Raw genomic sequence first — 24,604 nt, 5'->3', positions numbered from 1 at the left:
TCTGTAGCCGCTTATCCTGTTCTACAGGGTCGCTGGAGCCTATCCCAGCTGACTACGGGCGGTGAGTGTGAATGGTTGTCTGTATCTATGTGTGAGCCCTGTGATGGCCTGGTGACTTGTCCAGGGTGTACCCCGCCTCTCACCCATAGTCAGCTGGGATAGGCTCCAGCTTGCCTGCGACCCTGTAGAACAGGATAAGTGGCTACAGATAATGGATGTATTCGTATTTCCAGACATTTCCAAAAAGCCTGAAAGACACAACAGTCATCTTTATATTTACAGTATGGTGGTTTCTATGGTAGCCAAACAAACAAATAAGCAAACAAAAACACCTCACTGGGTGGGTGGGACATCCTCTCTGTCTCTTCTGTCAATATACAGTGACACTAGCCAATCATGTGTCTGTGTGCTGATGAATGTAGAAGAGGGAAGATAGCCCTTTCTTCTGAGTGTGTTACGCTGCCTTGTGACACTGCAGTTCTGAAAGATGTCATCAATTGACTTCACATGTCTCAGAGATGTTTATCCATGTTGTTTTTATTTGCATATTCATTAAGAGCACATCTGATTAAAAAAAAATGCTGTTGCTGCTGTTGTTGTTGCTGCAGTGCATCTCGAGGTGTCACTGCAGGTCCAGTTTCCTCTGGAAGCCGAGCGGGCAGTGCAGGCAGCGGAACGGTCTGTAGTTGCTGTGCTTCCTGACATTGCCGTTCAGCTGGGAGTTGGCAAGATGGCGATCAGGGCACAAGCAACTTTTTAAGCTCTGTTTGCTTGGTCCCACACTTTTGGATTTAAACTGTCCTCTTCAGACAGAAAAACTTTGGCAACCTTTTCACTGACACCTTTTCAACTTGCTGGAACAAAGGAATCGAAATAAGACGATGTCTGTCCTCAAAGATAAAGATTTTCCCCCGCTCAAGACAGCTAATGGTAAGGCGGGAAACCTGCTAGCCTTCCATAACTACACCGCAAACGCAGAGGCTGATACTCCGATGGACACCTCAGGCAAAGCTAATGTTAGCCACACAGTAAGCACAGAAGCTGCTATTCCGGTGGACACACCAAAACCAAGCAAAGCTAACGCTAGCGCATCAGGCACCAGAAGACCGCTAAACACTATGCAGACAAAACTGCCACCCGCTAAGAAAATGGCAACCGAAGCCTGAGCCATGCTCTCCTTAACTGATGTCCTGGCAGCCATTCGTAGCTTGGAGGGTGAAGTAGATGGCTTCGGAAAACAACTTAAAGAGAACTCTGACTTGTTTAGCAGCGTCATACAGTGCATTGACCAGAACTCAGTGGAAATTGCAGGAATGCAAACCAACATGGACATTTTGGAGAAAGAACAGTCAGACCTGAAGAAACAAAATGCCACACTGAAAGAAAAGGTACTTGAGGTTGAACGTTATAAATGCCGCTGGAACCTGCGGCTTTCGGGGCTCAAAGAACAAGAAGGAGAAAACAACATCAGAGAGAAGACCAAAGAGCTCCTGCTGAATATTTTCCCACAGTGGGCTGACAACATTGGCGACATGGTCAACTCGGTGCACTGCGTAGGCAAGAAAGAAAAGGGACAGAGCCGACAGGTCCTCATGCAGTTTGTGAGGAGACTTCACCAGGATGCAGTCTGGAAGGCAACTCAGGACTCCCAGATCTGCCAGGAGTGAGGGGTCCACTTTGCCCAGGACTTCACCAAGGAGGACAGACTGGCGAGAGAACAACTATGGCCAAAAATAAAACATGCTAGATCTCAGGGTAAGGTGGCTTTTTACAAAGGCCACATAGCAGTTATTGATGGGCATGTAGTCACTACCTAAAAAGCATTCGCCATTTGAATCATAATGTGATACGGCAAGTTGATGCTTTATAAACTAAGGGTAAAAAAATAAAAATAAAGGAAAGCTTTATGTTCCACTTGTTCAAAATTAATCCAAAGTTGTTATACTCTCCTGATTCCCTTTAAGGAATGTTTTTTTTCTTCTTTTTTTTTTTTTTGAAGAGTCTGAGTTCCAAGATAAGATATTAATTTTTCTGAATACTTGTGATTAGAGGACAATGTCCACACTGTTCTTAGGGACCTGCCTAAGTTTAAATTAGCTTCAAAAGCAAGCTTTCAATTACCTTAAGGTTTTACAACCTATTTTTGTCTTTGTTTGAGTGAATGTGTGTGAATGAAAATGTCTTTCCAATGTAATCTAAAACTTTTGACAATTAACACGAGAGGTCTAAGGGATAAATATAAAGAGAGAGGCTTTATTTCTATTCTGCAAAAGCAGAAGTTCTCAATGTGTACTTCTTCAGGAAACCCATTCAAAGGAATCAGACAAAGTTTTGGACAACTCAATGGGGAGACAATTTTTTTTTTCCACATGGTACATCAGGGGCGGCACGGTGGTGTAGTGGTTAGCACTGTCGCCTCACAGCAAGAAGGTCCGGGTTCGAGCCCTGTGGCCGGCGAGGGCCTTTCTGTGCGGAGTTTGCATGTTCTCCCCGTGTCTGCGTGGGTTTCCTCCGGGTGCTCCGGTTTCCCCCACAGTCCAAAGACATGCAGGTTAGGTTAACTGGTGACTCTAAATTGACCGTAGGTGTGAATGAGAGTGTGAATGGTTGTCTGTGTCTATGTGTCAGCCCTGTAATGACCTGGCGACTTGTCCAGGGTGTACCCCGCCTCTCGCCTGTAGTCAGCTGGGATAGGCTCCAGCTTGCCTGTGACCCTGTAGAAGGATAAAGCGGCTAGAGATAATGAGATGAGATGAGATGGTACATCAAGATCAGCAGGCGTTGCAATTTTACTCAATATCTCACTGGGGAAAATAGTTGCCACCAAAAGTAGTAACAGTGGCCATTGTGTAATATGCTGTGGTAGTTTGTAGGAGTGGGAGGAGCACAGAAGACGTCAGGCCAGAACTGAGTTTCGTAACTCTTTGTTTATTTTTGACACTTTTCAGTGGTCTCTCATACACGCCCACACGCATCAGGTGTCTGGTTGGGGGAGAGAGCTCCTCCTCTGCTCTCGCTCTCTCCTTAAATAGGGCGTGGTCACTGGGGAAGACACACAAACACACGTTAATCAACATCAGGTGCAGTGATTCTGCCACTTACCTTCCCTGACTCCGCCCTCCGGCCACAGACCGCCGCTTGACCACGCCCCCGCTGCCACATATGCGTACTCCTAATAGACAATTCTACACGAATTTTAGGAAATGTTTATGGACACTAACATAGCACAAAACAGAAACCTTCTTACAGAGATTAGAGAAGTTATTTTGCAGTTTAAACCTAAATATGTAACTGGAAATATAATATTGGGAGGGGACTGGAATATGGTTAAGGATGAATGGCTAGACAGACTTCTTTGTAGATTTACAAACCCTCACCCCTTGACTATTGTGATTCATTAAAACTTATAGATGTATGGCAAGAGAAAAATCCAGATGTAAAACAATACTCTTGGTTCAAACCAGATGGCTCATCCAAATCAAGACTTGATTATTGGTCAATTACTGATGCTCTATTCAATCACATTTCACTCTGTGAAATAATGCCCGCACCTCTAACTGACCATTGCTGCATTGAGTTACTGGTCACACCCCTATCACAGTCCCACAGGAGAAAAGGGTACTGGAAATTTAATTCTAGTTTATTAAAATATGATAACTTTTTTGTAAAGGCATAGCAAACCTTATACAAGAAACCTTACATGACGAAGCCGTATTATCATACTCTCAGAAATGGGAATTCCTAAAATATAAAATCCTTCAATTCTCCATCTCCTTTAGTAAACAGGTTAGAAGCCAAAATAATATAGAAGAGGAAAGTATTATAAAAGATATACTCTCAATTACTACTCGCTCACTATTGTCAGAGAGTGATCATATAAGGCTTTTACAATTACAAACTAAACTAGACAAAATCCATGAAAGGAAAGCTTGAGGGGCATACATCAGATCACAAGCAAAGTGGATGGAAGAAGGGGAAAAAAATACAGCCTACTTCTGCAGGTTAGAAAAAACACGACAAGAACGAAATACAATAAAATATCTGATGGCTCTGAATGCTCTGATCTGTCTGTTATTGCAAAAGAAATTAGTGTTTTTTATCAAAATCTGCATACCTCTTCCTACTCTTCTGAAAAAGTGGATATCTTCCTGAACAAAATTGAAGAATCTATTCCAAAAATCGACAATAAATTTAAAGATAAATGTGAAAAAGATATAGAACTGATTGAACTTGACAAAGCTGTAATGTGTTTAAAACTAGATAAATCCCCTGGCCCCGATGGGCTAACTGCTAACTTTTACAGACACTTTTGGGAGCTACATAGGGAACTCCTCTTTCAGGTGTTTAATGAAGCAATAACTAATCTAATTTTACCCACAAGCATGAAACAAGGCATTATAATGTTAATACCAAAACTTGGTAACGATAAAAGGACACTGGAAAATTATCACCCAATTTCGCTTTTAAACAATGATTATAAACTGTTAACATGCATCTATACCAATAGATTAAAAAAAAGGACTTGGTCAAATAATTAGTGAAACACAGTCAGGGTTTGTAAATAAAAGATCAATACATAACAAAAGGTTACTGCAAGACATCTTAGAATACAGTCACCTAATTGAGGACAAGGGCTTTATTTTATTTCTTGATTTTCACAAAGCTTTTGATAAACTTAAGCATCAGTTCCTTTATAAAGTCTTGCATTTATATGGGTTTGGTCCAAAATTTTGCAACATTTATAGAATCCTTTTATGATGGTACAACCAGCACAGTAGCACTCCCAACAGGCACTACTCCTCGCTTCTCCTTAAACCCAGGAGTTAAACAAGGGTGCAATATATCTCCGTTTCTCTTTATTATGACAGCAGAAATGTTAGCAATCCTTATGAAAAACTCAGAAATAGATAAATTAAATATTTTCAGTGAAAAGTTGATGATAAGCCAGCTTGCTGATGACACTACTATTTTTTTAAAAGCCTAGAACATATCCCTGAAGTGTTTTAAATGTATTGATCTCTTCTTTGAAGCATCTGGTCTCACACTCTATTGTAGTAAATGTGAACTCATGGCTATACATGATTGCAACCTTTTAGAAGCATATAACATTCCCATTCAGTCTTGTGTAAAATATTTAGGAATTCACCTAACCAAAGACAGTGCCATGAGTGAAACATTAAATATTCATGATAAAATTCTTCAGTGTAAATCAAAATTAAATTCATGGTTAAAAGGAGACCTAACAATATTTGGAAGAATGTACTTAACTAAAATGGAATCCTTAGCAAGATGTACTTACCCCACCTATTCTATGGCTATACCAGATAAAACCATCAAAACAATTAATCGACTAAACTTTGACTACATTTGGAAAAACTGAGCTCACTATATCAAAAAATCTGAAATTATAAAAGAATATAAAGAAGGTGGCATGCAAGCAATTGACTTTGAATGTCTAAATGCTGTCTTAAAATGGTTAAAATCCTTTCTGCTAGATATAAATAATATTTGGTTTTGTCTTTCCAGAGGTTTATTTGAAAAAATGGGAGGTATTGAGTTTGTCCTTAAATGTGATTTTAAAATAGAAAAACTACCAGTCAAGTTGGCGTCCTTTCACAAGCAGGTTCTGTTATGCTGGAAACTTATGTACAACCACAACTTTACACCACACCAAACACCAATTTGGAATAATAGATATGTTCTGTGTAATGGAAAATCTCTCTTTTTGCAACACTGGATGGATAAAGGCAGTGGTCGAGTTGTAAAATCAAACCGGGGGGATGGTGAAATTTTTAGTCGCGTGTCGACCCATCGGTCGGTCCATCGGTGGGAAACTGGTTTGCTTTTAGGAGGGTTTGCACACAACGTAGGTCTGTGGACCTTGTTCATTTACCAGACATACAGTATTTTGCACCCACGTGCAATGAACTGGTGCTACAGGTGCTCTAGCCCCTGCCCCTTTTCTGTTTGTTGTCCAAAGTGCCCTTTTCATAGGGACTGTTTTGTTGTTTTTTTTTTTTTTTAATATTTGTAAAAGATAAGTTAGCTCCAACATCAATATTCTCTACAATTTGACAATAATATATGAAATTATAGATTTATAAAATAACGTTTTTCTATGTAAATGCGGGCATCAATCCGTGACGTCATGCATTCAGTGAACCTCCGTGCAGAAAGCGCATGCAGGCGGTTGACAGTGGGAGACAGTGCGAGGAACGGCATGGTCACACTGAAAGTCTCCTTTCATTTCTTATCTGAACATGCAATATTGTGCAGCTTAGAACACAACAGTAAATGCGTAGGGTTGTTTATCATTTAATGAAGCCTCCTAGGCTATATTTAAACCGTTTGCTCCATCCATTTCATTAACGTGGCAGATTCGGAAACTTTAGTTTGAACGACGGCGTTAATAACATATTCTAGCAGCTTCGAAAACTTAAGACTGAATGACGACGTCCACAACATATTCTATCAAGACTATTATGTTATAGTAGCTTAGGTTAGTTGAGTTAAAACATAGGGAAACGTTTTCTAAATAAGTGAAAGCCTGCATTATGCAAAGATGCCCAGGAAAGAGAGGATAAAGAAGCAGAAAGAGAAGGAGCTGTGGGAGGCAGCAAAAGGCAGTGGATCTCTGTCCAGTTGGGTCAGAAAGAAAACTACAGGTCAGACTAATCTTCACTTCAGAATGAACAAGAACTATCTGACATGTCTTGTTACCAAGATCAACTATATTTCCATATTAATGCTTCAATAAATACAGTATGAAAATGTTGGTAATAAGTCAGATGCATGTTGTCAATTCTGAACTAATGTACCAGTTGCTCACATTGAAGTGATTGCTGAATAGACTACTGAATAGTAAATAACAAACTGTTACTTCAGGAGTGGAAAGTTCCAGATCAGATGAACAGGTTGAGGCAGAAGCTGGAGTTAGCGCAGGAGGCACAGGAAGTGTGCAGGAAACAGCGAAGTCACAGAGAGATGTTGATGTGGAGGAAGGAGATACCGAGGAAGAGAGTGCAGAGAGTGTGGAAGATGTAGAAAATCCAGAGGCAGAAATTATACAGAACCAGGAAAGTTGTGAAGAACAGCAAAGAGAAAGTGTGTGAGACTGAGACAGAAAGCCAAGATATCAGGGGCACACTTCAGAAAGAGCCTGAAGATAATAGGGACACACCTCAGGAAGAGGCTGAAGATAGTGAGGAGGCATTCCAAACTGTGCTTCATTTACAGCACCCAACTGATCCGGCCCATGTATTGAAATTCAATCTAAAGTATGATGAAGGTTTTATCAAAGTCTGCAGTAATATTGAACCCTGCCAGCCAGTATTACCATTGTTTCCAAAGAATGAGGAAGGGCGCTCATTTCAGAAACAATGGTATGACAAAAATCCATGGTTAGAATATTCACCTAGTGTTGATGCCATGTTCTGCTTCAGTTGCCGCCTGTTCTTAAATGACAGAAAACACATGGGCCACCCAAGCAACTGGAAAACAGTAGGAGTAAACAAGTGGAGAAAGGCTGTAAATAAAATTAAAGAGCACAGCGCATCAGAGTCTCATATGTGTGCTATGGTGAGATGGAACGCATTTAAGAAAAAGGGATTGGAAGCTGCTTTCAAAGTTGCTGATCTCCAAGTCCAAAATGCAAAACAACGAGAGAGGGAAAGGAACAGGGAAGTGTTGTCTCGATTAATAGACATCACTCTGTTCTTGGCAAGACAGGGATTGCCATTCAGGGGAGACGATGAGACTTCAGCCAGTGGAAATAAAGGGAATTTCCTAGAATTGATGGAGCTGTTCAGCAAGTATGACAGTGTAATTAAACTTCATATTGATGCTGTTCAGGAACAACAGGTGATTCAAAAAAGACCAGCTGTCTCACTGTTGTCAAACAGATCCCAGAATGACATCATTAAAGCTCTCGCCATATCAGTGAAATGCGAGATCCAGAGAGAAATCCTACAGAGTGAAATATTTTCCATACTGCTAGATGAAACCACAGATGTAGCACACACTGAACAGGTGTCCTTTGTTGTAAGGTATGTGCATAACCTGTCATCAAGGAGCGTTTCCTTCAGGTGGGCAATGTCCAATCAACAAGTGGTGATGCTCTTGACAGTGTTGTGATGGCATTACTCGCAGAAAATGGCCTAAAAATAGAGAACCTTCGGGGCCAAGGTTATGATGGGGCTGCAAATATGAGTGGTTGCTACAAGGGCCTTCAGTCAAGAATTTTAAAACAAAATCCTAAGGCCTTGTATGTGCATTGCCAAGCCCATTGCCTTAACCTGGTGCTAGTTGAAAGCGCAAAATCCAACATGGCATTTCTTAGTTTTTTCAACATAGTTGAAAAACTATATGCTTTTGTGGCCAACTCATCAAAGCGGCATGCTGCATTTATCGAAACGCAGAAGAGAATGGATCCCAGTCAGCGCCCTCTAGAGCTGCAAAAGCTCTCCGACACTCGCTGGGCCTGCAGAGAAACAGCACTTAAGACCTTAAGGAAAGTCCTTCCAGCTGCCATGATGCTCCTTGAGGAAATGACCCAAAAAGACCCCCCTGATGCTGCAGCTGGTGAAGCCATGAGCCTTCTCAAAGGCATCAATTTTGAATTTTTCCTGTGTCTGGAGATCACCTGTCCAATCTTTCAAGTGACTGCAACTGCATCTGACTAGAAAGAGCTAGGAAGCATTAATAAGAAGAATCATTAGCTAAGTTAGCTAGCTAGTTTTCCTTGGAAACATGAAGTATACTATGCTAGTTTGTGTCTGTGATGTATCATTAGCTAGATGGAATCATTAATTAAGTTAGCTAGCTAGTTTTCCTTGGAAACATGAGGTATGTTATGCTAGTTTGTGCCTGTGATGAATCATTAGCTAGACAGCTAAAGTAACTAGAAAGAGTTAAGAAGCATTAATAAGAAGAATCACTAGCTAAGTTAGCTAGCTAGTTTTCCTTAGAAACATGAAGTATGCTATAGACCCTTCCCACGTGACGTCACGACAAACGCGGCTGCCATTTTGGACATGAACTACCAGTAGTCTACCACAGCCAACAACGAGGAACGACGGCGAAGCATCGAAAGGGATATAGCCATCAAAGAAAGTTTTTACTTTCAGCAAGACTTCCATCATGCCATTATATTGTTGTGCACCTGGATGTAGTAACCATCAACACACAAGGCAAGATTTATCATTTTATCGGATCCCGACAGATGCTGACCGACGGAGAAGATGGATGGTCTCTTAAAATATTGGCAAAATGATGTTTATTGACATAGCAATCGTGTGTAACGGGAAGCATTTGCATATCCGAAGTGTTGTGTTTACATCAAAGATAAAATAAACTGATATGACAACGACTGCTGCTGCCAGGTTGGGGACACAAACTAGTAGAAAGGAAGTGTGCCAACACACTTCCTTTGTGGTCGATTCTGCTTTAAGGTAAGATGCATTTTAATTATTCGTCTGCTGTGGGTTTGGAATCGGTAGCCTGACCGATTCGTTCATGTCTGTGGTGCCATTTGTTTGTTGACGCGTGTTGAAATGGAAGATTGGTTGTTGACATGATTTCCAGTGATGCTTTGGTGCTGCTGTGGATCAGATGTGTTGAGTAGCCTGTTTTTTTTTTCTTGCGTGTGGCATCATTGTTGACGCGAGGTTGTTTTTTGAACATGCCAATGCGGACACGATTTCCCCTGATGAGTAATGACTTCAGACGCGATGCGTGTGTGGAGGTGTGGAGTCTGCGTGATATGTGCGTAAGATAGGCTTCTCATGTGTTTGGAGATCCGCACTCTGAGACAAGCGCAAGCACCCCCCCCAGGGAAAAAAAGGGACCCCCCGAAAATATCGGTATAGTTCGAACACTGGGTGGGAGAAAGTAATGGCAAATAGTGAGTGCACAAACCATAGAAGGTAAACTGTACACAGCGCCAGGGCAGTGTGATGGTATGTCTACTTTTAGATTGTGTTAGCTTATCAATGAACACACTCGTCACTCGACAAGTTTCACATCTTTACGACGGATACTTAAATGTGTTAGGTATTATTGTTGCAGTCTAAGCAGTCATTGTAGCAGCTAGATGAGCGAGAACCGAAAGGGTCTGTGCCATAAACCGTTATTTCTTCATGTCCAAAATGGCAGTCGCGTTTACAAAGGTCACGTGAGTGAAAAGGGTCTATACTAGTTTGTGCCTGTGATGTATCATTAGCAAGACAGAATTATTAGCTAAGTTAGCTAGCTAGTTTTCCTTGGAAACATGAGGCATGTTATGCTAGTTTGTGCCTGTGATGCATCATTAGCTAGACAGCTAAAGTAACTAGAAAGAGATGAGCATTAATAAGAAGAATCACTAGCTAAGTTAGTTAGCCACTTTGCTCTGTAAACATTAGCTACATAGGTTTGTGCTCCTGTTGTCTTGAATGCTTGAAGAAACATCAGCTTCATTTGTGTCAGATAATTTGTGAAGAGTTACTAGAGAAGTTATCTTCTACTTTCAGTAGAATTATTAGCTAGTTTTTTTATTATTATTATTTGTGCCTGTATTGTTTTGATTACTTAAACAGTTCCAGTCAAACCCGTGAGTCCATTTACTCTGATAAAGTTGGTGCCCTTCAGACGCGGAGGAAAGAAGAAAACATCTGCAAAATATGGTATGAAACAAGTTTAGTGGTGTCGCTCTTTACTGTGTTTTCACAGAGGCGGGAGTTTGCAAATCACTCACAGTACAAACACAATATACATAAAATAAACAAACGAATTAAGTCACAACGTATCACTGTCTGTTCTAACATAAATTCCAACTCACATTTAAACAATATTTTCTACACCAACAGGAACATTTAACACTACAGACACATGCTAACAACAAAGCTTCTCCGACCCAGTACTGGCAGTGCTAATTAGCCGACATGCTAGCGGTTTATTACAGCATTCATAAACATTCTTAAGCAACTTCACAACTCCGATCAAACTGTCCCTTTACACTCTTTAACAGATTTAACCCCCATTAATCTGAGCAGCTCATCTGCAAAATATGATATTAAACAAGTTTAGCACTGTTGCTCTTTACTGTTTTCTTCTTCTTTAAGGGTTTATGGCGGTTGGCAAACCAACTTGAAGGTGCATCACCGCCACCTACTGGGCTGGAGTGTGGAACAGCAGCTATAAGGGAGGGGAAATAAACAACCTTGTATTCTTTTAGTTAATTCTGAATCTTTCAGAAATGTGATAATGTAATAATACATCTGACTTGATGCTCTCCATAATAAACCAGGTAAAGTGAAATTGTGATGATTAACCATTCTGAGATTTATAAAGCTCATTTCTTTCGTGTTCATATTTCCTAGTGAAGTATTACCTGCTCTACTGACTCTGGATGGCTACAATATTCACAATTTCCGGTTGTTTGTCTATTTTGTTAAGAGAATAGTTAAGTCCTGTCTGTCCAATTCTTAATCAGGTGATCATGATGTCTTCTCTCTGACTCCTGCCCTCTATCCTTCCACTATTCACCTGTTTTTCAGTGTAGTATAGATGTCTTCCTGTTTCATTGCCATACCAATACTCCTGCCAGACTGACTTTGCATAAGACTTGATGTAAATCTGAGCCTCTGCCTTACTGATTGGGATTTGCAATTCTATTTCTGTATTATTTAGTGTTTGCTTAGCCAGCTTGTCCACCTGTTCATTTCCCTCCACGCCAACATGCCCAGGTACCCAAAGAAAACTAGTTGCAAAGCCCTTGGAGTCTATTTTACACAAAGTTATAAATATTTCATTGATTATATCTGTTCTGAATTATTAACCTGATTGAATCCTTTCCAATGCTGAGTAACTACCTGAGATTATGACTGTTTTGTTTATTGCATTTTCTTTAACCCATTCCAGGGGCAATAATATTGCCACCAATTCTGTTGTATACACTGTCGGTCACTCTTTTCTTAATACTTACCCCTTTCTTTGGGATATACACTGCTGATCCAGTACATCTTTTTTTTTTCTTTTTTTTTTGGGGGGGGGGTCTTTATAACTATCTGTAAATATACATGTAGAATTAAAAATATATAAAAATCCAAATAATTTTGTACAATATCCCTCACTTTGCGGCACGGTGGTGTAGTGGTTAGCGCTGTCGCCTCACAGCAAGAAGGTCTGGGTTCGAGCCCCTTGGCCAGCGAGGGCCTTTCTGTGTGGAGTTTGCATGTTCTCCCCGTGTCCGCATGGGTTTCCTCCGGTTTCCCCCACAGTCCAAAGACATGCAGGTTAGGTTAACTGGTGACTCTAAATTGACCGTAGGTGTGAATGTGAGTGCGAATGGTTGTCTGTGTCTATGTGTCAGCCCTGTGATGACCTGGCGACTTGTCCAGGGTGTACCCTGCCTTTCGCCCATAGTCAGCTGGGACAGGCCCCAGCTTGCCTGTGACCCTGTAGAACAGGATGAAGCGGCTAGAGATGATGAGATGAGATCCCTCACTTTGCTGTGTATTCACAGAGCTGGGAGCTTGCAATTACTCACAGGAAACACGAAGATCACCACCCTACAGTCTGAGCAACAATCAGAAACAGTGACATTACTACCACCTGCTGGCTAACATGCGCAACTACACTACACCACATTTACAGGTAAACAGAGCTACTAGCAAACACACGAAACACCGGGAAATAATAAAATAAAAAAATATATATATTGCTGAACTTGAACTTAACTGGAATGCTTGAAAATTAAACAGGCCTCTATTTGTACATCCCACATTAACTTGTGTCAGAATTATCTTTAATACGTGTTAGCTTTATTTACAAGGCAGCTAAAGTAGCTGGCTAATTTCCTGTGCAAATAGGTAGCTAGTAAATTTTCTGCGAACACATTAGCTAGCTGCATTGTGTGTGTGTGTCTCACCAGTGTGTATGAAGGTGTTTCTTCATGTCAGATTTCTGGTGGAATCTCTTGCTGCAGTATTGACGGGTAAGGCTGAATGTTGACGAGCGTTTTAACACTTTCTCACACACCTTACAGACAAAACTGCAATCCTGACACACGCAGTCATTTATTAAGCTAACAGACCTTGTTAATTCTGGAAAGATTCACATCCTAACATCATATAACTACAATATACATACACAGGTGTGCCTTACTTTAGCCCTGCTGTAGAGGCTAGCAGGAGGTTGGAGCCCATTTTGGTTTTGTGTTGAAACCAAACCCAGTCAGTGGAACAGCAGCTCTGTTGATGTGAGACCTGCCCAGGTGAGTCACTAAACCTATGGCTGAGGACAGGACCTGAGACATGCCAAGGACATCAAACACAATTCTTTATTAAAGTTAAATCTGAAGGCTTGGGAAAGCTTTCTACTGGGTCAACACGGATTAGAGAAAACGTCTGAAAAGCTTTGATGAACTTCGACAATTCTAAAGTGTCCTAAACAACAGTTTGGAGAGGATCGAAGATCAATGTGTTGGTAAAAGGTGTGAAGAGTTCTTGTAAGATTTAATGAATCCTGAAAAGTTTTTTTTTATGCTAAAGAAATTCTAACAATTTGCTGAACAGTTCTAAAGTAATTGCGGAATCTTGTAAAAATAAAGTTAAACTGACTTTTTTTGTGAAGAATTCTAAAGATTTTCCAAACACACTCAAGAGTTCTGAAAGAAAAAAAATTGTGAAAAGTTCGTAAGAATAATAAAAATTGCTGAAAAGGTAGAAATAAATTTAAAGCTTTAGTTATAAGCGTAGAGTTTTACAGAGTTGTGAAGTGTTCTACGTAGTTGTGCAGACTTCTGTAGGGTTCTGTGGAGTTGTGTATAATTCTGCAGTTTATAGTCGTGCAGAGTTGTGTACAGTTTTGTGGAGTTGTGTAGAGTTGTAAAGGATTGTGTTGAGCTGCATCATTGTGTATTTTTTTCTGAGCTGTATAGAGTTGTGTATAGTTGTTGATCTGTAGTATTGTAAAGAGTTTTGTAGTTGTATGGAGTTGTGTAGAGTTGTATAGACTTGTAGTGTCAATTTTTGTAGAGTTCTGTAGAGTTGTGTAGACTTTTGGTTTTGTACAGCGTTCTGTAGAGTTGTACACTGTTCTGTAGAGTTGTGTAGACTTGGTTTTGTACAAAATTCTGTAGAGTTGTGTAGACTTCTGGTTTTGTACAGAGTTGGGTAGAGTTGTGTAAACTTTGGTAGTTGTACAGAGTTGTGTAGAGAGGGTCTCACCTTCTCACAGAGTGGATATTCACACAGTGGAGTGCTGGAGTTGTCCTGCAGCCTGTGGCTCTGCAGCACCTGCACCAGTCACTCCAGTTCCTGCTCCCTGTGAGAGCTGGTGGTGTGGCTCAGGGGTGGAGCCCACACCGGGGTGGAAAGCAGGGGCACTCACTCTCACCCGCCTCCTTATCTACAGGGGGGCACGCAACGTTACTGACTCACATCTATTACACTCCTCTCATCCTCTAATTTCCTGACCCACTCATTCCCTTTCATATGAGAATATTTGAAAGTTTACCTTTTTTGAATTAAGTTACAAAAAAAACTTTTCATGATATTCTAATTTTTTGAGATGCATGTGTATATTATATATAAAGTGTGTGTGTGTGTGTGTGTGTGTAAAACATACTAACCAAATTTCCAGAAGGGTTGATATTTTCCAGAATGTAATCAAACAAAAATCTGATTTTTAAAAAAATTCTCATGAACCTTTATTTAACCGACAAAAATACAAAGAAAAGATTTTCAATAGTTTTACAGACCAACTTAAATGTATTTTGTAAATATAAACAGAGTTTGATGCCTGCAACACACGAAAAAAAAAAGTTGGGACAGAGGCATTATTACTGTTGTATTCCATCATCTTTCCTTTAATAACAATTTTTTTATCGTATGGGATCTGAGGATATGAATTGTTGCAGTTTTGCAACTCAAATTTTTGTCTATTCTGATTTGTTACAAGACTTCATCTGCTGAACAGTCCATGGTCACCATTGTCTGATTCTCCTCTTTATGATGCCACATACTGTACATTTGCAAGAGGAGATGGAGCTTGACTGGCAGCAGTCCAGTCAAGCACACACACACTGGGTCTATGAAGCCACACTGTTGTAGCCCATGCAGAATGAGGCCTGGCATTGTCCTGCTCAAATAAGCATGGACTTCCCAGGAAGAGATGTTGCCTTGATGAACATGCCTCTCTAAAATCCCAGTATATCAAATGGTACCTTCACACACATGCAACTCACCCTTGCTGTGGGCACTGATGCCCCCCATACTAAGGGTCGACCGATACGGGTTTTTTAATGGCCGATGCCGATACCGATTTTTTTCCCATCACCATTGGCCGATGGCCGATATGGACTGCCGATTTTCTTAAGCCGATATTTTGGACCAATATGGGTAAAAAAAATTTTAAAAAATGACAAATATTCCAGGTCTCAAGTTACAAATGAACATTTATTTAACAGCAACAAATAAAATAAAAAACAAGTTGAGGTAGAACTTGTAACATTTAAACAACCTGTACAACATATTTCAAACAATTGCAAACAAATGTAAAAATAAATAAAGAATTGTGCATGATATGCATGAAAGACTGTTAGCCTTTAGTTACCCCACACATCCCTCACTGTAAATTCTCAATAATCCCAGTTTAGGAGCTGTAGATTATACAGGGTGTCTACAGATTTGTCCAAGTTAAATTTAAGACTTTTTAAGACCATGTTCCAAAAAAAATTAAGACCAAATCTAAAGTCACGCAAAAACATACTCTTTTGAAAAAATATATATATATCAAGTCAAGTTTATTTGTATAGCGCTTTTAACAATAAACATTGTCGCAAAGCAGCTTTACAGAATTTGAACGACTTAAAACATGAGCTAATTTTATCCCTTATCTATCTCCAATGAGCAAGCCTGTGGCGACGGTGGCAAGGAAAAACTCCCTCAGACGACATGAGGAAGAAACCTTGAGAGGAACCAGACTCAAAAGGGAACCCATCCTCATTTGGGCAACAACAGACAACATGACTATAATAACAGTTTTAACATGAAATCAGTTTCGTTGATGTTATAAACTCTTCATTGATGGAAACTTGAGTGTAAAACTGTTCATGATAACTGCAGTCCTAAAGTTAGCAAGTCAACTGTAGTCCTCAGCCATAAAAGCATTACTGTAAGAGTCCAGAGCGTCCTCCAGGTATAACCCTCAACTGTCCTCATGGGGCCGTCCTCCACAGGAGCGATGCAATAAAACTCCGACCAGACACAGGGCACTATATAATTTAATGTAACTTATTGTTCTTGTAAATATTCACCAGAAAACACTATTCTAGTAGAAGTACTTCATTTCTTTTCCTTGACAGGCATTCACACACTCAGAACACAATATAAGGATCGGATAAACTTGTAACTATGTGACAATCAGAATGCAGTCACAATGTTTGAATCCAAGGCCATCCTTAAAAAAAATCCGTTTCCTGTCCACCGGGTGAGCAAAAAAATTCATCGGGAGGGAGGGATTTATTTTTAATGGATGGATAAGAAATCGCAATGCTGTGTTTGCTTTTTCTTTCAGTACTTTTTTATTACAAAAGCAGACATTTAATAAAATGACAGTTTAATCAACTGAAACTTGTACAAAAACTTGAAGTTAGCATTTTAAATGCTGACTGCAACATTTGCAAAACTTTTACAAAGGTACTTAAAATGTCCGACACACGGACTTTTTGTAGTTCTAAATCGAGCGTTAGGCCGAGTTCGGATGAAATTACACTATTAAAATGATCACTGAATGATTTGTTTTTCTGAATCTTTACTATTTTGTTGTTCGCTAGAATACCATTTTGCGATTTCACGCTTAAGCAAATGTTTGAAAACTCCGGATCTCCTTCCTTCATGGTGGCGGCCATTTTTTTGTGCCGCACGGCGCATGCGCAGAGCTGATTCGACAGGGCTTTCCACAAGCGCCGGCTGCGGCCATACAGCCGACTACACAATTAAGTCCAGCCGGCTACTTTAATGACTTATTTTTGTAGCCCACAGGCTCTAAATATTAATTTTCGATTTTAATAAAATGAAATGTTTATCTAACGGACTGACAATAATGTCAAACTGAACCGGACTCATTTAAGTTGTGATTCGCGCTGTTTGTACCGATAATAACCACAAATTCCCCGCCGACTTCATTGATCAAGGGAGAGTCAGGGAGCAGAGAGGGGCGGGGCTCCACTCAGGGAGCAGAGAGGGGCGGGGCTGCTCTCTCTCTCAAACGATCAGGCACTGAGTGGTTGTCAAGCACGCGCGTGTCTAGCAACCGGTGGATTCGGAGCCTGCGCGGTATAACTGTGAGCATCAAAAACGATTAAACTTTTTCCCCATCCAAAGTGTACCGCATTTTAACAATATGACTGAGTAAAATCTCCATAAATTTAAGATTGAAAATTTAAGACCACGGGGTTTGAAATTTAAGACAATTTAAGACTTTTTAATGGCCTTATTTTAGGAAAATTAAATTTAAGACTTTTTAAGGACCCGCGGCCACCCTGTTATAATGGAGGAAGCAGAGGCGTTCAGCATGTTCCCCTGTCAGTCTGGACCTATTCTTCTTTCACTAAAATTTATTCTAGAGCGCTCTAGTATAAAGACATCTGGTTACCATGGCTCCGCCCCCACTCTGATCTCTCTCTCTCTCTCTCTCTCTCTCTCACACACACACACACACACGTGTCCGCTGAGCTGCTTTACCGGTGTTCGCAGAGTTAAACTCCTTCAAACGCCGAATTGGCAGTGACTGAAGTACGCTGACTTCACTTAAACCTTAAACTGCGGTTGATAACAGCATACTCTAACGTTTCAGGTTATGCGTCTTCACTTTGCCATAACTGGCGACGGCGAAAAAGGATGCCTACATTTTCCCAAAGCCAATATCAAACTTCTATGAGTTGTAGGCTACAGTGTTCCAACATGATGACAGTCTTCCATTATTTTTTTCTCGCAGTGTTTTTCTCGCAAGGCTTGGATGCCGGTCTGTAAATGACGCGCGCGCGGATCGGCCAAACCACATGCGAATCGGCCGATGCCGATACACTTAAAAAACGCAAATATCGGCCCGATACATCGGCCGGCCGATGTATCGGTCGATCCTCACCCCATACCATCACAGATGCTGCTTTTGCACCTTTCTCTGATAATAAACTGGATGGTCATGTTCACCTTTAGCACTGAGAACTGAACGTCTGATTTTCCCAAAAACAAGCTAAAATTTGGACTCACTTGAATGTTAAGTGACTTTTTTTTCTATGATGTTTGTACATAATTTCTTCTGAAGAAATCTCTCCTTCTGGGTAAAATCACTCACTCATTCACTACTCCCTACTCACTATATAGGGGATTACTATATACAGGACTATATAGTGAGCTCATTGGTAAAATGAAAAAAAAAAAAACACTTTTTGACACTACTCCACCACACGGTTATTTACGTCATTACTGTCGCACAATTAAAACGTGCCAGATCAGTCGGCTGGTGGGTTTTCAAATTAATAAACACATGCATGTGTTTCTGTGATAAATCCATATTATATTGAGCGTATTTCCCACATTAAGGCCACACCAATTCGATTCGTTGGTTCTCGGAATCACCGCTTGAAGAAAATGCAAATTGAAAAAAAAAATCGAAATCAAACTCCCACCAACAGAAAAACATCATGGCTGATGGTTCAAAATACTTAAGACTGCAGGTTGAGGTCACATGACGTCGAAAACCAATCAAATCGCCCCTTTCACTTTAGATAAAGACTTGTGGAAGAAACATGCCTGTGGAGGGGAATCCTGCAAAGCCTGTGTTTGTGACTGTTAGGATATTCAGCAAACAGAACCGTAAAATCTTTGATAGGTGTGTCGAAATTCAAGAGGGGGAAAACTTTGCACAGTTGTACTCAAGATGCCATGAGCTTGCTACCCTGCGATGTGCCAACTTGGACAACAACTCTGTGGAGGTGGGTTTAATTTATATATTTCATTGATTGATGTGAGGGGCAAACAAAAAATCATTCGAAGTATTTAGCCATCAGAAGTAGCCTACTCCTGGTCAAATCTTTTTTTCTGTGCATTGTAGATGTTCAATTGACTGTAATTCAATCATTTATTTAGCCTATCTGTTTACTGGTTTGCCTGATAAAAGACGTGCAGCCAGAGCTAGCCCTACTGACAAGGACAATACATGACACAAATTTACTGTAGGCCTACTGGGTTTATTCCCTTGTTCATTTTTTCTGGGTAGCATCCCTCTTGAGCAGGGCTGCCGACTGTTATGTAGTGAGCGTGAGACACACGCGTATGACTGCCCTCACGCAACACACCTCCTGTTTCTTATGCAATAAAATCTGCTCTTACTCTAAGCTATTAAATAAGCTATTAAAAGAGCTATATGAAATGTGTAACAATGTATTGTCTTTGTTTTATTTCTCTATTATGAAAGCCCTCTATTTCCACCGCTAATTTTACCATCAGAGCATTTTTTTTTAATTTTATTTTTATTTCGCTTGCTCGCTTCATATTTTTACTGAAAAAATACAAGAACCAACTAATTAAATTGGTGTGGCCTAATCAATACAAAGTACTTTGTGTCTGCTGCATGTTTCAATTCTTTTAAATCAAGGCTGAATACTTTCTTCTTTGCCGTTGCCTTTTATTAAATCAAATTTGATCATTCACTGGCAGTGAATCATTTGATTGATTCGGTCCATTCCTCGCTCTGCACTGTAACTTTTATTCTTGTATTTTATGTCTTATTCTATTTTAGCTTATTTTCTATTCTCTTACTATTTGTAATTGTGCTTGAATGTCCCTTTATAATGTGTTTCTTCCTCCATTCATTCATCTCCAACACGCTTTTTTTTCCTTTCAGCATGACTGCAATGCATGATGGGATATATTGCTTGGTTAGTGACCATCGGTTGTACCGTACACTGCTTTTCATGATGCATTGTGGGATACTTTGAGTGCACTATATAGGGTATAATAATTCTTACTATACATTCAGACAGCACTACAAAATGGCAAACTCACTATATAGTGATTAGGGAGTGATTTCAGACACAGGATCTGTCTGTCTGTGATCCTTTTCGTGGATCAGATCCATGAAATCCTGTTCTGCCTGGAAGAGCTGACCTCTGACACCAGTGACCTCAAATCAGAGCATCTATTACAGGTCTAATACACACACACACACACAAAATCACAGCTTTTTATTCATTTTTATTTAAGTTTCAGTTTTGATTCATGGCAATCATTTATTTCCCTCTTAATTTAATTATCAGAACAAACTGAAATGTCACTTATGGGACAGTTTGGTGAAAATATACTTTTAAGACACTTTAAGTAAATATACTTTTTAGATCCTCAGTGGTCTCAAAGTTTAGGGGAATAAAAGGGTACGAGGCAGAGAACAGGAGGGTACAATTAAAAACGCTGAAGCCCTTCACTGTGGACCACAGGCGAGAAAAATGGAAAACCGGGGTTATCAGAGACACAGTTTCAAGGCATTTGGGGAGGAATTTCCAATTTACTGTAAACAGCAAAATAGAGTCTGAAGTGATGGTAATCAATACTAAAACAGAACTGCCATAACAGAATCAAAAAGAAATTTGACAATACAAAACTTTTATATACTTTTTTGATGTTTACAAAATCAACCAACATTTAAGCATTCGTGACCAATACATACATACATACACAATATATAAAAAGCATGTGATATCCCTATTATATTAAAGAGGTTCAGAGTTCAAAAGATTTTTCAGATATTTTGAAAAAATATATATGAATTAATTTATCAAAGTATTTTCATTTGGCATTGCACTATACAAGTTATAATAAATGAACCAATATTCATCTGATGACGAGTGACAGTTCTTGCAACAGCAATTGTACAAAAACAAATAAACAGGGTTCCCCCTGGGTTCTGAAAAATATTAATTTTTTCTTAGTATTTTTTCGTAGTTACTGACTTATAAACCTGTATTAAGTCCACTTTGATATCAACCAAATAAATAAAAAATAAATAAAAAAAGCATGTGATATCCCCTTTATATTAAGGAGGTTCAGAGTTCAAAGGATTTTTCAGATTTGTTAAAAAGAATATCTGAATTAATTTATCACAGTTATTTTCATTTGGCATTGCACTATACAAGTTATAATATATGAACCTATATTCATCTGACAAGTGACCGTTCTTGCAACAGCAACTGCACAAAAACAGGGTTCCCCCTGGGTTCTGAAAAACATTCTCCACTTTTTTCCTTGAAAAATAAAGTGAAAAATATTCTTCACTTTTTCTTAGTCTGTATTTTTTCTTCATTACTGATTTATCAAAGTGGACTTAATACAGGTTTATACCAACCAAACTGGCACAATTCAAATATTTGTACAGATCCAGCTCGGCCTCTCCATTACAGATAAAATTTACGCTCCACTCCAGACTCTAAAAAGAGAGAGTTGATTTTGGGCCCCTGGGCACCATCAAGCTAAAATAAACCTCTTTAGTTTGAGCTTACTGAAGGTTATTTTAGCAGGGAATTATTCTAAAGAGGTATTAGGACTCCCTTTAGCCTTTACTTCAACACAAAACTTAATTTACAATTGAACAGAGTTGAGAAGAGTCTGGGAATGTCTAACTTTCCAAAGTAATATTATCACCTACACACATTCACAGGTTATGACATCTTTATTACTGATTTTGGCTCTGCTTTTTTTTTTAATATATGTAGTTCACTTCAGTTTCTGTCTCATTATTAAGTTAATCATCAACACTCAATGTCTCAGGAAACTGAGGCACATCTTAACTGACTTAATGTCACTAGTAAAATGAATCATCAGTTTAATAAAAATATATAATTTCTCACTAGCATCTCTCTCCTTTAGAACCAGAAAGACACACCCTTGAACATATTACAATATTACAACATTCAAAATCCCAGATGACAGCCAAGTCATTTGTTTTCTATTAATCGCTTACTATTTTTGAGGGCAAAAATACCCAGGGGCTGTAACCCAAAACATGGCTCCCTTAGGTCGCTTGCAAGCTGGCAACACTTTCACTTTGGTGCCTTTTTTCTTTTTTAACCGACCCCTGTATTACTGACACTGCCTGGTGTGCTCGGGGACAGTCGGGGCTCTGAGTGTGCCTCCCCTGTACCTACTTTAGCCCTTAAATCATCTTCAAAGCTTGAAGAAGCTTGCTCAAAAAAAAAAAATTAGACTGCACCACTGTTTGGTTCACTGTTTGTTCCTGTCCATTTCAGCTCCCTCTTCCACTGACTGGGTTCAGCTCGAGTCCCTGTGCTTTTTCACCTGCTCTTTCAGGGTTTTTAAAGGACTGAGGTCCAGGCAGTTTCATGCAGCTCACAAGTTGTTCCACATTCAGTGTAGAATTGTGTGCAGTCTGATTCACTGTGCACCATGAACACACACTGACCACGTCTCCGAGTCTCTTTCATTTGTTAGAACTAAATGACTGACATGTTTATGAATGTGTTGTCTGTTCCCCAACATGGAAATGCAGGAACACCATCAGAGTCTTCATCACACACACAGATGTTCATCAAAATCTGAAAATAAAAGGAAAAACATCTGGATTAATCCCCACACACTGGACTGTGGTACTTCATGACCAACAGCATGAAATCATCTCTGCTCCAAGAGAAACATTATTATCTCCTGTTTATAACTTAATTCAACATTTATTCAGTCTTATATAATATCTGTGTTCTAACATTGAGCTCCAACAAACAAGAACTTCCACAAGATCTAACAGGAAAGTGAGCAGACGTTTCCCATCACATCACTGCTCTTATCCAATCACAGGCTTTGGAGCTTTTTAAACAGTAACTAACACTGCGGTGGGTTTGATCTCTTGTTCTACATGTAGATTTAAGTGCAGACTTTAAGAAGAAGCCAAGGTGAATTTTACAGGAACGACAGAAGACACGGTGTGGAGGTGGAGAGCAGGAAGGAGTGTCAGAGTGAGTCAAGTGGCTCCTTAAATCACATATTTGTGGCCGTGTGGCATTAAAGATGATCATTTCACTGAGTTTTGAGGAGAGTTGAGAAGAAAGTGTGCTGCTGATCAGAAACAGGGAAAAGCCGAGATCATCTTATTCAGACAAAAGCAGCAGGATGAAGTCAGAGACAGCAGGGTGTCACAAGGAGACGAGGTGTTCATTTACAATCTCACTCATGCACTCAGACGGGACATTTTGGAGACTCTGACTGACTCCATCTTCTGCTTTCAGATGAATTTTAAATCAATTTTACTGAACAACAAACAGCATTAAAGACAACTGGGAGGAAAAAGTCGGATTAAATAGAACACAGTGAAAATTTCTAAAACTGGTTTCATTTCATGGCCTGGTCATGTGACATTTACTGAAATTAAAGAAAAATGATGAGGTTAAATTATTATTCTTTTTTTCAAAAGGTTATTACTTACCTGAGTTTCTGTAGTTTGTAATGTTCATCATCCTTAAGAGCAGAGAGCAGCTTCTTTCCTGAGTCTCCTATTTTATTCCTCCTCAGATCCAGATCTCTCAGGTGTGAGGGGTTTGATCTCAGAGCTGAACTCAGAGCAGCACAGCCTTCATCTGAGACACCACAACCACACAACCTGCAGAGACACAATGACACACACTTCATCAACAGATTTTCATCTTGGTGTAATAGTGGCTGTGAAGATGATGTCTCTCATGTTGGACTGTCTCTATTCTCTTCACCAATCACAAGCTATTATTGATAATGACTCAAACATTACCACTGTTACTGACATTAAGTTTACTCGAGGTGCAAATGATTCAGCAAAAAGTCAATAATTTAAAGGTCTGATGACACGAACATGACTCTATGCAATTTCTTAAATAAACTATACAACATGGCAAACATGGTAGATTTCTGTTATAATTACGTGAAAAGAAGCTGTTGTTATGCGAATATCCAACTTTTAATTGCACAGCGCAAGAAAACTGGGTCCGTGGCTCGCGGCCATGCTGTGACGTCAGTGTAAGAACACGCTGCGGTTCACTGGCTGTTCTACTCAATGGAAATGGCGCATGAAAACGCCGGTGAACTCTTCCGAATAGAATCTATGATAGCCTACCCTCTTTACCCTTTGCCTCTCATTGCTAGGCTGCAGTTACATGAAAGCCGCAAGCTTTCACAAGCAAATACATGACTGATATCACGCCGACTTTATGATTACATTTATGATTATCATGTAGAATCTATAGCCCTGCGTACCTTTATCTTATGTCGTTTCACAACACATGTTCTGACAGGAGGACTGTCTTTGGAGGAGTCACCTTGTCCCAGGCGACTGCTGGATCCGGCATAGCTACTAGTAGACCCCCTCCGGAATACTGTAGGCACTGCTGATGGTAGTAACACACGTTTGTGCTGAACTGCACACCCAAGAGATTCTTTTAAGCTGGGAAGGGTGTCAAAACAATCCAAATCGAAGTGTTCAGAGCACAGGACGGATGTTGGTGAGGGCTCCCACTTGTCACGAGTGCGCCTGACTTGCTTCACCCACTTCACATGCAGCTCGGGATCTCTGGGAAACTTGAATAAAC

At 39.9% G+C, this 24,604-nt stretch overlaps 1 protein-coding gene and 1 pseudogene across 1 annotated transcript in view; both read right to left on the bottom strand.

Moving 5' to 3' along the window:
• Positions 1-568: 568 nt before the first annotated feature.
• LOC132870281 (zinc finger protein Gfi-1b-like) lies at positions 569-14,841 on the bottom strand (annotated as a pseudogene).
• Positions 14,842-20,253: 5,412 nt separating this feature from the next.
• The window catches only part of LOC132870650 (NACHT, LRR and PYD domains-containing protein 12-like), a 137,743-nt gene continuing 133,392 nt past the window's right edge, over positions 20,254-24,604 (bottom strand). The window contains exons 20-21 of the mRNA XM_060904400.1: positions 23,473-23,646; positions 20,254-22,591 (exon numbers count right to left, since the gene is read on the bottom strand). Of these exons, the coding sequence (XP_060760383.1) occupies positions 22,585-22,591; positions 23,473-23,646 (181 nt within the window). The 3' untranslated portion in view covers positions 20,254-22,584. The remainder of the gene's footprint in view (positions 22,592-23,472; positions 23,647-24,604) is intronic.

Source organism: Neoarius graeffei, chromosome 22 (assembly GCF_027579695.1).
Source record: "Neoarius graeffei isolate fNeoGra1 chromosome 22, fNeoGra1.pri, whole genome shotgun sequence".
NCBI classification, from domain to species: domain Eukaryota; kingdom Metazoa; phylum Chordata; class Actinopteri; order Siluriformes; family Ariidae; genus Neoarius; species Neoarius graeffei.
Note: the sequence above shows the minus strand (reverse complement) of the source record. Positions and strands in the feature narration are given on the sequence as shown.